The sequence below is a fragment of the Triticum aestivum genome, chromosome 7B (genome assembly GCF_018294505.1).
Source record: "Triticum aestivum cultivar Chinese Spring chromosome 7B, IWGSC CS RefSeq v2.1, whole genome shotgun sequence".
NCBI classification, from domain to species: domain Eukaryota; kingdom Viridiplantae; phylum Streptophyta; class Magnoliopsida; order Poales; family Poaceae; genus Triticum; species Triticum aestivum.
In genome coordinates, this window is record NC_057813.1 from 681,457,334 (window position 1) to 681,474,194 (window position 16,861).

Sequence of the window (16,861 nt, forward strand, 5' to 3'; positions counted from 1 at the left end):
GCTCCCTGTCATGTTGGACGATCGATGCTGCTCTGTAGTTAGTTAGCTGTTCGTCTTCTGTCATCTTGAACACAAACTGTTTCATGAACTGGAGAAATAGTAACAGTGCTGATTTATTCTGTCTCTGACTGTCTATCGTGTTCGGTTTTTACCATGATCCCTACATTTCTTGAGAGAGTTCTTGCTATTATCCTGCTTGTGTGGAGTATTTAACCAAAAACTACCACAATTCACGGAACCGTGATGAAAAACTACCACTTTACGATTTTGTCCCGAAAACTACCATTTTTTTCCTAATCCGTGGCAAAAAACTACCAAGTCGCGAAATCGCTCGCTTAGCCCGTGCTAAGCACAAATCTGACCGCTTGGGCCCACCTGTCAGCATCAATCTTCTTCCTCCTCTCTCTCTCATTTCCACGAACACCTTAAGTGCACTCCGCCGCTCTGCCCCCGCCGGCCGGCGAGTCCCACCACCTGCGCTGCCCTCCGTCCTAGGATAATGAGGATCCAGCGTCCCACCACCTCCGCCACCATCCGCTCCCTCACCGCCGCGGGGAACCACGCCGCCGCCCTCCGAGCGCTCTCCTCCCTCTCGGCCTCCTCCGCCCAGCTCGACCACTTCGCGCTCCCGCCGGCCATCAAGTCCGCGGCCGCGCTCCGGGACGGCCGGGCCGCGCGCGCGCTCCACGCGGCCGCCCTCCGCCGCGCGCTCATCCACCGGCCCACCCCCGCCGTCGGCAACGCGCTCCTCACAGCCTACGCGCGCTGCGGCGACCTCGACGGGGCCCTCACGCTCTTCGCCGCCACGCCGTCGGAGCTCCGCGACGCCGTGTCCTACAACTCGCTCATCTCCGCGCTCTGCCTGTTCCGGCAGTGGGAGCGCGCGCTCGACGCCCTCCGCGGCATGCTCGCCGAGGCCCGCCACGACGTCAGCTCCTTCACCCTCGTCAGCGTGCTCCTCGCCTGCTCCCACCTCGCCGGCGACGACGGCTGCCGCCTCGGCCGCGAGGCCCACGCCTTCGCGCTCAAGCACGGCTTCCTCGACGAGGGCGGCAGCGCAGGTGGTGGGACTCGCCGGCCGGCGGGGGCAGAGCGGCGGAGTGCACTTAAGGTGTTCGTGGAAATGAGAGAGAGAGAGGAGGAAGAAGATTGATGCTGACAGGTGGGCCCAAGCGGTCAGATTTGTGCTTAGCACGGGCTAAGCGAGCGATTTCGCGACTTGGTAGTTTTTTGCCACGGATTAGGAAAAAAGTGATAGTTTTCGGGACAAAATCGTAAAGTGGTAGTTTTTCGTCACGGTTCCGTGAATTGTGGTAGTTTTGGGTTAAATACTCGCTTGTGTGACTTTATCCTTGTTTTCTCTGTTCGTGTACGAATGAAATTCAGATTTTATCAATATTTTAAATAGCGCGCTACAAAATATAGCGAGGCCATTCTCTAAATGCTACACAAGTTATAGCGCGCTAATAGCGTGCTATGTTTCAAAATAGTGTTTGCAAAAAAAATTAAATATATCTAGAAATAAAGTATTTAAGCAACTAAATTTTTCATAAGAGCAAGCAATATATGCATGAGGGTCAAATCCAGCACATAAAAATAAGTGAGAAAGGGATGAGAAGTGAGAACTAGGGTTAGCCGGTTAGGTCTCGTGGGAGAATCTGATAAAAGGAGTGAGAAAGCTAGTGGTCGTGGGTTGGTTTTGGCCTGCTGGGCCTGCAGGGTTGTGCTTATTTCAGTTTTGCATGGTCTGCACGTTGTAACGTTATAACGTTATAGTGTGTGTAGCGCGCTAATTACGTGATTAGCGCTGTAGCGTCCAATTTTATCAAAATGTAACGTCTCCCTTTCAAATATGCTATAACCGCGTTATAACGGCGAAATAGCGTGCTATTTAAAATATAGGATTTTATCCAGGAGCTCTGCATGAATACCAGTTTCTGCACATCACACTGTTTTCAGGTTTTGTACATCAGCTGCATCCTTTGTTTTTATAAATGTCTTCTTTTAGCAACATGGGATTATTGATCTACTGGAACGGTTGCAGCACCTGTGAATACCCGGATGTCGATGCAAAGTAGAGAAAGATTAGAGCAGTACTCCTGGCTGTCGCCTTCTTCTCGACAGTTCACCTCTTTGTTTTCTGTCAGTGCGTCTACGTTTTCACGATCTTTATGAAACGGTGATCTTGAATGGTTCATTGTTATTTTATTTCACACTATCTTAACCAAACATACGCGCTCTTTGGCGAAAATTTCTCTGCCTCTGTAACAGCAAACTGTATTAGTGTACTAGAGGCTGGAGGCGTCATGTTGAAACTGAATGTTTCTCACGTAATTGTTTGTGTGAACAGCTCCAGTGCTCTCTCTTCGCCATCTGAGACCTAGAGACACAACTCTCCTGTCTCTAGCAAGTAGCAAGTCAACAACAACGAGGCGACACAAGATAACCAACTTTCTAGTATGTTTACCCTGGCAATTCACACTAGTCTTAAGATCCTTTTCAGAGCTTTCACCAAACCATTTGTACCTTTTCAATTCGTAGACCCCTGAACGCCCATAGACGAGCGAGTAATCTGAGTGAAGTCATTCAACACCCCTCTTGTTTATTTTAAGACCACCAACCCGATCCTTACAGAAACTAGTTAATAGCCAAATGGATTCAAGAATATGCTTCGATACGCCCCCTTACAAACCGTACAAGGGTAGTATGGTCATTTGACCATAAGGTATACCCACCTCCGTATGCGGCACACGAGTTGTACATAGAGGTACACAGCCGATTCTTCCGGCCGTCACACCCCTCTGTCCTCGGCCTTGCCATTTTTTTAGGATCACTTCTTTTATGCTTCTTGTTGTGCATCTTCTCATTCTAGTTTCTTCTTCGTTTGGTTTTCTTTGGTCTTTTTCCCTTCATTTTTTCTTTTTCTTTTATTTATTTCTTCGTTGAACGCACCCCCTCTGACTTGGCCTCGGCCAATTTTCCTTTTCCCCTTTCTTTTTGCAACCTTCCAAACATAAGCGTCAAATATTTGTAGTAGTGCTTCAAATATAACGCACTAACCACCTGCGATACCTCACCTCCTATGTCTAAGTTTTTTTTTCATCTTTTGTAGTGCGTCAAATATAACGCTAAAAATAAAGACTGGTTTTCTTTTTCTGTCGGGCTATTTTGACCGGTTTTTCTTCTGTTTTTAATTGGTGTTTTTTTACTTTCCTTCTTTTTTTCCATGTTTCTTTTTGACATGCATATTATGCTCTTTCTCGAGCAACATAGAGAACACAAAAGCACATGCCAACAATAGCGATTTCAGTAATAGGCTGCTTCCTATTGCTTATACACAACTTTTTATCGGCCTTTACAGAAGGTAGAGCTTGGCATCTGGTGGAAGTCTCTTAGAGAGAGGATCCCTGACAATATCAAGGGCGGAGTTGCGGAGCGCCGGGAGAATCTCATATGTATCCAACAGATCATACTGTCTTTGAATTGTATCTACGGCGAGAGTCTCTATCGCAGGGGCGTTCTCCACGACATGAAACAGGAGTTGAAGCTGGCCTTTGGTGGCTTTGAATCCGGTGACATGCATCTTCTTCAGGTGTAGGTATTTGTGTTCGGATTGTGGAATGTCTTGTCTCGAAGGCCCCTTGTTTGCAAACCACATCGTGCAAGTGCCATCAAACTGTAAAAGTAGAACATACTGTTACGTACAGGCACATCGACACACCCGAGTGAAGCAACCCTAAGCATCCTGATAAAAGGTCATTGAAGCAGAATCCTTAACAAATGCAGTTCCTTTGTTACCTACAAAGGTGATCCGACAAGAAAATACTCACATGTACTTCCAAGTGTTCAATAAACGGAGCAGCCCTCAAAAGGGGAACCAAGTAGAGAATCTTGTCATCATGTTTATGATCTACAGCCAATATTATCTGCAGATGCTTGAGCTGCGGGAACATGTAATGGCTATCTGATGTCCATGTAGTCTGAAAGACAAAGAGCAAGTTGAGCTCAGCGAAAAGATAAAACCATATTGCACAACCTAGAAGCTTGTTCTAACAACATACATACCTCTAGCACTTCAACTGAAATTTTCAAAGTGAGGTTCGGAACATGTGGAAGCCCATTGAGAACCACAGCTGAACCACGCCGAAAGGTAGAAGCACAGAAACAAATTTCTGCATTTTCCATCTCGGGAGCTTGATGGAAGGCAATAGGTATGCAGTCCCCTTTATACACAAAGGTGGAGAGCTTGGCAGCATGGAACTCTATCTTGGTGAACCCGCAGAATTTGACTCTTAGGTACTGCAGATTGGACAATGGTCGCTGGACCACCTTCAGTTCATCGTCCAGATCACACCTGACTATGCTCAGCCACTCAAGATTACAGCAGTTGCACAAGATATTCTCGAGATCATGTCCGGTGGTGTTGAGTAAATGGAGATCAAGCTTTCTTAGGTTTGGGAAACCTGGAAACTGGGAAGGGGGTGGTTTGAAACATACAAATCTGAGTTGAAGACAACGTAGACAGGATACACTATCCATGTCTAAAAGTTCAAACGGGAACCTGTAATGATTCCTATATTTCCAAAATTCCGGCAGTGGTGCCAAATCAAATGATAGATTCTTAGTCCGGGAGGACATAGCAAACCTTATCCAACTGTTGAGATGGTAAACTAGCTTGCTCTCAAATACGAATTTTATCTCAAGATTGTCGACAACCTTGCCGTGGTGCTTTTTCAAGACTGCATTAACATGGTCTATGAACATCTGGGCATATTGTTTCCCTCCATGCCTAGGCACATGATCCTTGGCATTGAAACTCAGTTTGGGAAACTACACTCTTTCCCGACCCCGGGCCGCTCGAGCGGCCCGGGCGTAGCCCTAGACCCTCGCCGCCGCCACCCCTCACCTCGCCTCTCCCCTCCCCCGCCGCCGCCAGGGGCCGCCGCCGGGCGAAGCCCGTGCGTGCGTGCGGCAGTGGCGGTGGGTTTCTTCCCTCCCCGCGAAACATCCGGTCGGCGCGGGACGGCTGGCCTCGCGGTGGCTTGTCGGGCCGGCGGCGGCCTGGGGGTGGCTCCGAGGGGCGGCGCCGGTGCTCTGCTCCTCCGGGCGGTGCGCGGCGACCTTGGCGCGCGGCTAGGCTGGGTGCGGGCCGGCGCGCGGATCTGGCGCGGCTGCGGGCAGGCTCGCGATGGCCGAGTCGTGCTGCTGAGGTGGGGGACGCCGGGGCGGCGGCCTCGGTCCGGGCTCCCGGTGACCTGGGCGTGGACGGCGTACGGGCGCGCGGCGGCTCCTGGCTCAGGATGTGCGCGTGGGGGCGCGGATCGACAGCCGGGCACGGCGGCGGCAGGCGTATGTCGGGCGCGGGAACCAGCCGGGCGTGGCGGGTGCGGCTCCGGAGCGCGAGGTGTGCTGCGGGCGGTGGACCTGCTCGTCTGCTCTGCTGCTTCGCTCGCGGCTCCGATCTGGATCTGGCGTGAGCTGTTTCTTCGGTCTGGTGCTGCTCTTCGTGATGTGGTGTTGGTTGTTGCGGGGGTGCTGCGGTGGTGGACGGCGGCTTCGGCCAGGGGGTGGTGCGGTTCTGGTCGCGGTGGATCGTGGGATCCCGTGGCCGGAGTGAGGTCGGCCTCGGCAGGGGTGGTGGTTTGTTGGCGGCGGTCGGTGGTGGCGGGCGGTCGGCACATCTCCGGGAGAAATCCTTGCTCCGGTCTCCATCGGAGCCGACGGCGGCGGCGCCCGCGGGTGCCGTGATCTTTCTTGGAAGCGTCGTCGTGGAGGTGCGCTCCTCCTCCCCACGGCTTTGGCTCCGGAGGGAAACCTCAGATCCTCTGGATCGGGCGATGGAGGCGTCTTCGCGTCTTTCTCCTCCTCGGGGGCATCGTCTCGGAGCAGGCAATGACTGGGAGACCGATGGATGGCGGCATCTTCGCCATGTGGGTTGCGGCATCTTCGCCGCGTGGTTTGTGGCATCTTCGCCGCGTAGTTTGCCGAGGCGGCCTTTTCGGGGGCGCTGATTTCCGTTTGGCAACGATGATGGCGTCGAGAGGAACTCTGGTCGCGGCTCGGGCTTCGGTAGTCGGATCTTCCTGGCGTGTCCGAGGTGCTCTTTGGGGCACGGTCGGCGCAAGTCCTGCATATTTCCCTTGTGATGATCGTCGTCAGAGTCGGAGCTGTCGGCTGTTCGCGCGTGTGGCCTTCTGTTGGCATGTGCCGTCATGGTTTCTGTGCAGCTGTTTGCGGGTTGGCTTCGACGATGAAGGTCTACGGTGAAGTCGGAGTCGCCTGTTCGGAGGTAGCCGGTGATGACGATGACGCTTGCGACTGCTCGGCGGATGTCTTTCCCTCTTTGTAGCTCTGTGATCCCATGTCGGTGGCCAGGTTGACCGGTGGTACCCATTTTATGTGGGTTGGATTGTATCGGTTTTAGCCCGGTTTTCCGTCAATTAACCGGGCAATTCTCACTCCTCCTTAATTAATGAAAATGGCAAGTCTTTTGCCTTGTTTCAAAAAAAAAACTCAGTTTGGGGCAAGTTGTCCATATAGATCTCCACTCGCTGGACAAAACACTAGACCGTACAGCCTCTTTTGCAGGTAAATTTGATAAAATTGTGCACATCACATCCTTGGACGAAAAAAGGAAGGAAGGAAACCTATTAGTTTAGGAATCTATTTACCCTGAAAGTCAACTGAACATTTTCTTGGCAATTTGAACATACCTCTGGAAGATCTTTAAGTCGAACATTGGGCCTCCCCTTGTCATTTGTTGATCTTGTTGTTGGTTTAATATGGACATGCTTCTTTGCAATTGTTGCCCTCGTTCGATGATTGCCCATTCTAACGCTGAAAAGAACAAGGTGATGTTTGAGGAAAAAATAGGTGGATGGTGACCATAAGTTTAGATAGTGAGCAACACAGAAAAAAACCAAAAAATGCATCAGTTTGGTTGGGACAAGACAAGTGACAAAAACATAAGCAATAACACCACCTCCACTCAACCGAAACTTAATATGGACATCATCCATGTTGCATAATGCATATTCCAAGTTTTCATAAACGTATTAAACATGCAGCGCTAAGGTTATGGCAGTGTGCTTGTAGATCGTAGAGCACAGCAGGACGAGAAGAACTTCCTATAAAAATGGTAGAGAAGGAAACCTGTCACCGAAGAGGAAGAGGCCGCCTAGAGGAAGACCGGGCGTGCAGCTCACTCCCCTACGGCCCCTACTGTGCGAGGAGGAAGACCGGGTGTCTTGAAGTGGTTCAGCGCGCGTGAGATGACCGGCCGCGGCAAGGCAGGCGAGGAGATGACCGACCGGCGAAGGCCCAAACCCTAGAAATCGGAGCAGAGCAGGGTGCAGACTTCCGTTGGCGGCTCGACTCGATTGGTCGGGAACTTTCCCACTCTTCTCCGGCGAACGTGGACCGGGCCGAAAGGTCAAATCAAGTTGCGAGCCTGCGGGACCGACCGACCCCATGTTTTAAACTCGCCCTCTCCCGTGTTGCTCGCAAACAATCCCCCGTTCGTTCTAGGGTTTTAGCCTGCGCCGGCCGCCGGCTGCTCCATGCGTGCTCGAGGTACCGTTGCCCCTTTCGTATCTGCCTACTATGTGATTGATCGCTTATATCTCTTCCTTCTATCTTTCCGTATTCATCTACTCCCTCCTATCCATATTACTTGTTGCTGACTTAGTACAACAAGTAATACGAATCGGAGGGAGCAGTGATATTACTTTAGTTCACATGATTATTTCATAACTATTTCCTTTCAGCAATGGCAACGCAAGCAGGTCCTCGTCTTTCTCCTAAAGCGGTAGACTTCTCTCTCCATTAACAAAGCTAGTTACATGCACCGCGTTAGCTTCGATTGCCTTCTTTTTTTCTTGCATAGATTTGCGCCGTATTTGTTGACCAATACTATCATGTTCTACACGAGACACCAGACCAGGCGTACAAATTTTATCTAGACAGGAACACGATTGGCCGCCCACGTCCTGATGGAGTCGTGGAGTACGTAACAACACTGCCGGTAAGTTCCTCTATGAAAATCAGTTTTATTGCTACAAACTGGAGTATCAATCTTTCTACCAAAATGTTTGGAGAAGAAACTTTATATGGAAAATCTTATTACACGTAAAACTTCTAGTACATATATAATTTGTACGGTACCTACTAGTAGTTAATTTACACTGGTAACTAGTCCCTTGATTTTAGCTAACAGACATCAATTTGGACTACTGCGTAAACTCAAACTCTTTGTAGATTTTGTACATACAAGTAGCATTGCTCACCTTTAATACTTTGATTAATTCTACCCCTTGTGTGTTTGAACAACAGGAGATCAACAAATCATTAATATCTATGGACTTCAACAAATACTTGACGAAGATAGACACTGCAGATGCAGTCTCATCTCACAATGGTGGTACCCTCATTGTTGTTACTGGATCGTTAACCACGGCTGATGGCTTTTGCACAAACTTTACGCAGTCGTTCTTCCTTGCACCACAAGAAGGTGGCGGCTGTTTTGTTCTCAATGACATATTTAGAATTATGCCTAAAACATCACGACTCATGATAAGTCAATCCGATAGTCAAGAAAATGACATCAAAGGGAATGTCGGATTTATAGTTGAATCAAGAGAGGCAGAGTGCGTGAAGACTGGCCATGTAGCAGTGGAGAATAAGGCTGGAGTCTTGCAAGTTCCAAATCCCTCAGCTAATGGCACAACATATGAAAATTATGATGACACCGAGCCACTTGTGCAAGTGACCAAAGAGGATCTAGAAGGAACTCATGATGCTTTTCATCCTCCACCTCAAACCTCATAAGGATGCTACTAACAGCTCTTACGCATAAATCGTGACTTCTCTATTTTCCCATCGACTTAAAGCGACGGGTTAAGATCGATCGAGGGGCTTTGAGAACCAGGAAAAGCTCTAACTTCTAGAAAGATGGTATCGCTTTTGACCAAGGAGGAATTGCCCAACTTAAGGCAGCTCACTTTGATTAGTAGTATGTGCTACTATCATAGCACATGATATATTATTGTAGTTACTACATTCACATTGCATATTATCATACACTAGTGTTTTCACTTTATTTATTTATTTATGGAATCCCAATACAAATTGTGGATATGATCTATTTCTTATTAGTTTATTCGTTTGATGTGCTATGATAATGTATCATAATCTCAAATATGGTAAAGTTATGATCCCGGGAGATACGCATGGGGCCTATGGACAAACATCCCCATTGATTTTAATTTAGCCACCCCATGACTTAAACCTACCTTCCCACCCCCAACCCCCGCGGCCATTTCAGGTAACTATCCCCAGATTTCCACGTCTTCCGTAAGATAATTTCGGTAATAAAATTCCTTATCATAATATAACACAACGTCATGGATGCTCTAGCCGCACTACCACCCTGTCCTTCTCTGGTACAACCTCCAACTATTTACATCTACATGCGTCCTTCGATTCCTCCCATGGCAGCCACGCCACCGCTACAACCAAGTCCTCGTTCCTCTTCCACTGCCACATTTTCTCACCAGCAGAGCCCGCATAGCTACCTCGCTTTCTAGTCGCACAACCAACACTACTCTAGGATTGCTTTCCATGCCATAGATGTGTCTGGGTCGACCCCTCTGTGGCTTGCATCGCCCAAGAAAGGGGAAGCAGTTGAGTACCATGGGTGCTGCTGGTGGGGCACTAGCGTTGTGTGATAGTATGGGATGGAGAGGAGATGCTACTTCTCTGGTATAAGGTAATAAGGACCAGGTCGTCACCATCGACAATTGCTTCTTGGGAGAGGACACATACACAAAGGTTCTGCTCAATGTATGGCTCTTACAATGATAGCAATGCTCTCTGTTTTTAGTTTTGAGTGGTGATATTTACCCGGGGGTCAGTGGCGGAGCGTGGCACGAAAGTAAAGTAGTGGCCAAATTCTAAGCCCAAAATGCTAGCATAGGCCAAATAAGCCCAAAGACATGAGAGTTGACTGCATCAGGAGAGAATAGTTCAGGAGAAGGGTTTGAGAAACAGAAGAATGAAACAGCAATGGGGAAAATAATAATTCTTATGCCTGGACGGCCTGTCGGAGAAGCTCCAGCTAATGCCGCGACAAGGTACGAATCTGCAAAACCAGTTCTCCAGATGGTAAAGCTCCAGCTATTGTCATGTTGGCTTTTGTTAAGCTTATTTAAGCCTGGTTGACCCCAGTTTCTGCTATTTCCATTTATTCATTTCTATAAGTATTATCGAGCACCCAACAATAACCATTGTTGACACTATCTAGATCGCAACATCGATCAACATATGCATGGACATTAACTAGTCGAGCTCATATTATTCAGTAACAGGGCATGCATAGCATCAAAATGGACGGAAAGAACTACAAAAAGTGGTAGTATGGAGTATGCAACCTAATCTCTCAGGCTGTTGAAGTACCACCAAGCTAATTAATCGACCCTGATAATCAATGTCTGTTCTGCTGGATAGGCCGGAAGATGCTGATGTCTCTGCTGTTCACCTCCTGACGCGGCCTCGCGTTCTTCTCCATGTCCTGCACGGTGGAAGGATTACTTCAAATGTTAATTCATGGTTGACATCAACCGAGTCAAAGGCAGTTCTCACGTCTCTTTGGGATGTTTTAGCCATGTTTTGGTCAACCCAATTAAAGACACGAGAGTTGAAGTGCACCAAGAGAGAATGGTTCATGACAAGGGTTCGAGAAACGGTAGAATGAAACTGCATTGGAGGAGAAACAAATTCTTACATCGTGGACGGCCTCTCGGAGAAGTTCCAGCTGGTGCCGCGACACAGTACGAACCTGCAAAACCAGAGAGAAGTTTCATAACACACCAAACATGTAATGTAAAGTACTTGTGCAAGCATCCAGCTACCGTTTCGATGATGTAATCAGACTCTTTCTGATCGCCGAAAGTGAAGAAAAATATTGTTGTTATTTCTGAATCTGAATAATAACGCAATACTCCCTCCACTCCGAGTTACTTGTCGCATAAATGGATAGAAATGGATGTATCAAGAACTAAAATACGTCTAGATACATCCATCTCTGCAACAACTAATTCCGGGCGAAGGGAATATATAAATGATGTGAACGGAATGGAACTGGCGTGATGTGCCCTTCCAACCGCCAAGTTGGTTGTACTCCCTCCGTCCCAAAATTCTTATCTTAGATTTGTCTAAATACGGGATGGGAGTATGTGACTGCGTGAACTGAATTTTACAAAAGCCTACCCGTTTGACGATGGTCCAGATGACCCCTTGGGCGCATGGCGGGGTGGTGAGGGAGCCCACGTAGCGGTAGTACACGCTGGCCCTGCCCCTCGCGCCCCGGGCGTCCACCACGCCCACCTTCTCCTCCCTCTGCCTCTGCTGGGCGATCATCTCCAGGTATGGCTCCAGCTGATCATCCAGGAGGATTAGATCTTGAATTATATTGCATCATATTTCCTCTTTTTCAAAATAAATGTCTTGACTCTAGTATAATTTTATAATAAAGTTAATGCAAAATTGAGACACTAGTTTTAGGACGGAGTGAGTATCTTGCAACTTTGTAACAAGAGACTCAGTTTATTAAGAAAACACACGTGGTGGCAATGCATGCGCGTGCGTGCGCCCCATGTTGCCATGTTGGCAATTCTTTAAGCTTAATTAAGCCTGGTTGACTGCTTGGTTATTATTAAGTAAAGAAATCATGAAAGAGAGAAAGAAGCAAATTGGAGATATACCATGTGGAGGAAGGGGTCGCGGGCGCCGATCTCGTACAAGACGCCGATGACGGCGGCCTTTCCCTGCGCGCTCTGGTGCACCATGTGCAGCTCCATGTCGTACCGGCGGCCGTTGACGCTGTGCTCCGTGGGCGCGTGCCAGTGCAGCTGCCGGAGGTGGTACGCCGTGCCGCCGATGGACACGCTCCCGGGGTCGCCCTCGAACCTCAACATGATGTCGTGGCCGCGGTTGATGATGGAGGCGTTGGCGGGGGCGTAGGAGTGGTTGAGGTGACCGAGGATGCGCACCAGCGAGACCCGTGGGCCGGCGAGGTCGATGGGCGACTGCATCTCCCCTTTGCCGCACGCCGACCACTCCTCCTTGATCTGGCCCCAGTGCGCCGGCCCGTTCTCCGCGTCCAGCGAGTAGCTGAACTCCTCCTCGCGCTCTGCAATGAGGACATTAAACGGCCATGAATCATCAAGACATGCACGCGCGGCACGGCGTCGATCGGGGGTGGATGATGGAGCTCACTACCGGTCTCCTGCTGGCCTCTTGCTGCCGGGACGGCCGAGAGGAGGACGGAGGCGGAGAAGAGGAGGAGCGCCCCCGACGCCGCGGCGGCGTGGTGGAGGCCCCGACGTGAACTCATGTTGTCTACTTGTCCTTGCCCCCTCTGTTGTGTGTCGGCTCGTCTGCTTGTGGAGCTGAGGAGTCGTTGTGCGGCTGGAAGGCGTGGCCGGCGCGTTAGGTATTTGGAAGCTAAGCTGCTACGGCGTAGGTACTGACGTAGGTACACACATTAAAATTCAGAGCTAAATCGATGGGTTGCCTTCAGAGTTTAGAGCAATGGCGCCCGCCTTCTTAACCGCGCAAAGTCATTTTAAGCGGTGATGCTATGATGTATCGATAGATCTCACACCGCTCATATTTTCTGAGATGCGTGCGAGCTATGGCCCATCTAGATGTATTACACGTATCTTCTTTTACGTATTTCAAAGTCAAATCACAGCACGAATCCTGCCATAGTCGGAAAAAAGACACATGCATGTTACACATTTTTCTTTTCTCACTCAAGCACAAGCTCCCTCTTTCATAAATCCATCACTTTTATTTTTATGTGCAGAATTTGGATGATTCATATCTCTTAAAAAAATTGCGTTTCTGAATTTTCTTATATACTTGAACTACTGGCATCAAGACCTTTACAACAAGATCAAACCTGGATACATTTGAAACACGCTTAATTTTGGACATTTCACAATTCATCAGTGAAACAAACATTATTCACTAGAAAATGTGAAACAAACCTATACCGCAAATATCAAACTTAAATGCCAATTTGTGAAACTGATTATTTGAAAATGCATGATAGTTTATTTCAAAAGAGTGAAATATGTTATTTGAAAAATATGCAACTGAAACAGATGCGCTTTTTGTGAAACAAGCCAGTGAAAAATCAAGTGAGGTTCTAGAAATGAAAATAATATGAAACTGAAATGTCAACTTGTGAAACTAATTATTTGAAAAGAGTTACATATGTTATTATGAAATATTTTTTGAGATGAGTGAAATATGTTATTATGAATCTTTTTTGAGACAAGTGAAATATTTTATATGAAATGAGTGAAATCTATTTTGGAATGAGTGAAATTAGTTTCAAAATGAGTAAAATATGTTATTTATGAAATGAGTGAAATATGTTATTCTGAAAAAAATTGTAAATAAGTGAAGTATGTTATTAGGAAATGAGTGAAATATGTTATTGTGTAATCAATTTTTTAAACTCGCTCGCAAGGCCGGTCTTGTTTTGAAAGGTCTCTTCACCATGAGTTCAAATATATTAAAAAATTAAAATTGGAATTTTTTTAAGAGATATGAAAGTTTTTAAGTTAGGAGAGGTCAAATAAATGGATGTAGTAGTTTAGCTGGGAGAAGAGAGAGAATGAGAAGCACACCCATGCAAGACTACTTTACCATCTAACCAAAAGCTTGCATTGGTGGGACCTGTGTACCATGGGTGGAAAATATACGAGCTAAGAGGTTAATGTTGGGGGTTGTATTCGAGAAGGACGAGGTGATCGTGTAGGCTACAACATCCATGACATAGCCGCCATGTCAGGAGCAACGAAAGTCGCATCAGGACGACAATGATAGAATTGAGAACGACAGAGACATACCACATGATGGTAGGAGCGATTGGCGCGGCAGACAAAGCCATGGATACGACCCGTGGAACTCCGTGGGTAGTTAGGTTGATATGAGGGGTGGGGGCTGAAATCAGGGGACATCAGGGGGGAGGTTTGTACATAGGCCCCATGTGTAGCCCCCAGCTTGTAACTTTAGCATTTTTTGTATTATGAACATCAAACAACAAAGTTAATAAGAAATAAACCATATCCACAATGTTGTATTGGAATCCTAGAAATAAAGAAATAATGTCTCGATACTGACGTATGATACTATGTGATGTGAATGTACAAGATTATATTGTTAAGCTTCATGTGCTAGCCAACACAACCAAAAGTTTGAACTGATGAAAAGGGCTAGAAAATCCACATATACACTTCAACATATATATCATGCACTATGATACTAGCACTTTTTTTTTGAGAAAAATGATACTAGCACATAATAGTAAGCAATGCGAGTGGCCTTAAGTTGGACAATTCCTTCTTGCGTGAGAAGCAATGCCACCTTTCTAAAAGAAGTTAGGGCCTTTTTACGGTTTTGAGACCCCCTCGGTCGAACTTAACCCCTCATATTAAGTAGACGAGAAAACAAGGAAGTCACACTTGACGTGTAAGACCTCCTAGTATTGTCCTTTTGAGGTTGATGAGTTTGAGTTGGAGGAGAAGCAACAACAAGAGCCCCATTGAGATCCTCTTTGGTCACTTGCAGAAATGGATCGATGTCGTCACAATTTTCATCTGCTATGCCATTATCAGTGGGGTTTGGAACTGCCAAATCTCCAACCTTATTCTCCGCCGACACATGGTCAGTCCTCACGCGCTCCACCTCTCTTGGTTCAGCAATAAATCCGACATACTGCTTGATCTCATTTTGTTGATTGCGGGCTTGACTTACCACAGGTGGCGACGTCTCTGGCATAATTCTTAATATATCACTTTGGACAAAATTGCCACCTTCTATTGGTGCGAGGAAGAACGACTGCTTAAATTTCTGGCAAGCACCCTCAGACATGGTTAACGATCCAGTGACAACAATGCGCACACCACCATTGAGAGATGGCACTCCATCTGCAGTATGTATCAGAATCTTTAAGTATTTGCTGAAGTCCATATACATTAATTTTTTCTTGATCTCCTGCGTTGTCAGACACAAGGGTTATATATATAGAATTAATCAGAAGAATCATTCTGTCGTTCAAACACAGATTATTTAAAGATAGACACCATATTGATTGGGGTAGCTATTGATTGTGGCAACAGAACTGATTTTCAGACAGTGGCTTTAATCTTACTATAGCTAATGTATAACTTTGTAAAGTCTTGTGTGAATAATTAATAAAGTGGTTGCATTTATCGTCCAGATGCAGAGGCCGGGGGTACTCCTCCATTTTAAAAAATATACATATACAGGAACTTACGGGCAGTGTTGTCACATATTCCACGGCTCCATTGGAACCTGCCCGGCCAATCGTGCTGCTGTCTTTATAAAATTTGTACGCCTGGTCTGGTGTCGCGTGTAGACTCTGATAGTAATGCTTAACGAAAAAAGAGAGAAGTCCCATCACTTCCTCTGGTGGGGTATGACGAGAATCAGCTTGCATCGCCATTGCTGAAAGGAAATTATACATTAACGGGTATATAAACAGAGAGAATGTATTATATGAGCATAAAGAGATGCTAACGTTAATTAAAAGGAACAATGCAGAAAATCGAAGATTGTTGAAGAAGATGAATGGATAAATAGAAGATGTAGACAGAGAAATTGAGAGAAGGACGAGGAGATAGAACGGGCGATGATACCTTGATCAAGCACGGAGAGATTGAGGGCGAGTTGCCGGCCAACCGACGCAGGCTAAAACCCTAGAAGCAACACGAAACAGCAGGGAAGGGTGGTTTTTCGCCGGCCAAGGAAGGCTAAAACCCTAGAAGTTCATTTATAGTGCTTTTCAATTTCAGGGTCATTTAGCTCAAAAAAAAATCGGTAAATGCATGAAAAATACCAAATGAAGTCGGAAAGAGTTGAAAATTGATGACGTGGCTTTGAATGGTGCATATTTAACGCACACAAGTACACGTTTCAAATGCCAAAACACATAAGCACCATAATTATTACAAAGATTTCATACGGTTTGTCCAAAGTGGGACTTTCCAGATATATAGGTCCGGAAACTCACTAGAGAAAAAAGTGATGACAGTAAAGCCGGTCACAACCCAGAGTGGGATCTTTGGGTGAGAAACTTTTTCTTCGTGTGTGTCCCTTTGTGCCGTAACCATGGAAAATCTTCATCATTTTACTGAATGCTCGGGTCAACATTCACTGTGAAGGAAGCAATTTCATGAAACTTTTCATAATCTTCTGACATGTCTGTCTTGTCATCCACTTTCACGATGTTTCTTTTCCCTGAAAGAACTATGTGGTGCTTTGGCTCATCGTATGATGTATTCGCTTCCTTATCTTTTCTTTTTCTCGGCTTGGTAGACATGTCCTTCACATAGAAAATCCGCGCCACATCATTGGCTAGAACGAATGGTTCCTCTGCGTACGCAAGATTGTTGAGATCCACTGTTGTCATTCCATATTGCGGGTCTTCCTTTACGCTGCCTCCTGTTAGATTGACCCATTTGCATCGAAACAAAGAGACCTTCAAATAACTTCCATAGTCAAGTTCCCATATCTCCTCTATGTAAACATAATATGTCCTTTCTCTTATTAGTTGCCGCATCAAAGCGCACACAACTGTTTTGGTTGGTGCCCTTTTTATGTTGGGCGATCGTGTAAAGTGTATTTCCATTTATCTCGTACCCTTTCAAAGTCATTATATTCGAAGATGGTAACTGCGACAGCAAGTACACATCATCTTCAACAGTGTCGTCATGCATGGCAGGTGTCTGCAACCAACAGCGAAAGTCCTTGTTTATTCATGTGTAAT

The 16,861-nt window shown here is 46.7% G+C and overlaps 2 protein-coding genes across 2 annotated transcripts; one reads left to right on the forward strand and one right to left on the reverse strand.

Annotated features, from left to right (window-relative positions):
* The first annotated feature begins 8,355 nt into the window (after positions 1–8,355).
* On the forward strand, positions 8,356–8,826 carry LOC123162894 (nuclear transport factor 2-like). Its single transcript, XM_044580649.1, has one exon. It carries the CDS (start codon positions 8,356–8,358, stop codon positions 8,824–8,826), a length of 471 nt encoding a protein of 156 aa, XP_044436584.1.
* A 1,654-nt stretch (positions 8,827–10,480) lies between these two features.
* LOC123158440 (alpha carbonic anhydrase 7-like) lies at positions 10,481–12,391 on the reverse strand. The gene is made up of 5 exons (XM_044576431.1): positions 12,277–12,391; positions 11,760–12,187; positions 11,266–11,433; positions 10,781–10,834; positions 10,481–10,567 (listed from the first exon to the last, which is right to left on the reverse strand). The coding sequence occupies exons 1-5, from the start codon at positions 12,389–12,391 to the stop codon at positions 10,481–10,483; spliced, it is 852 nt and encodes a 283-aa protein (XP_044432366.1).
* Positions 12,392–16,861: the final 4,470 nt, after the last annotated feature.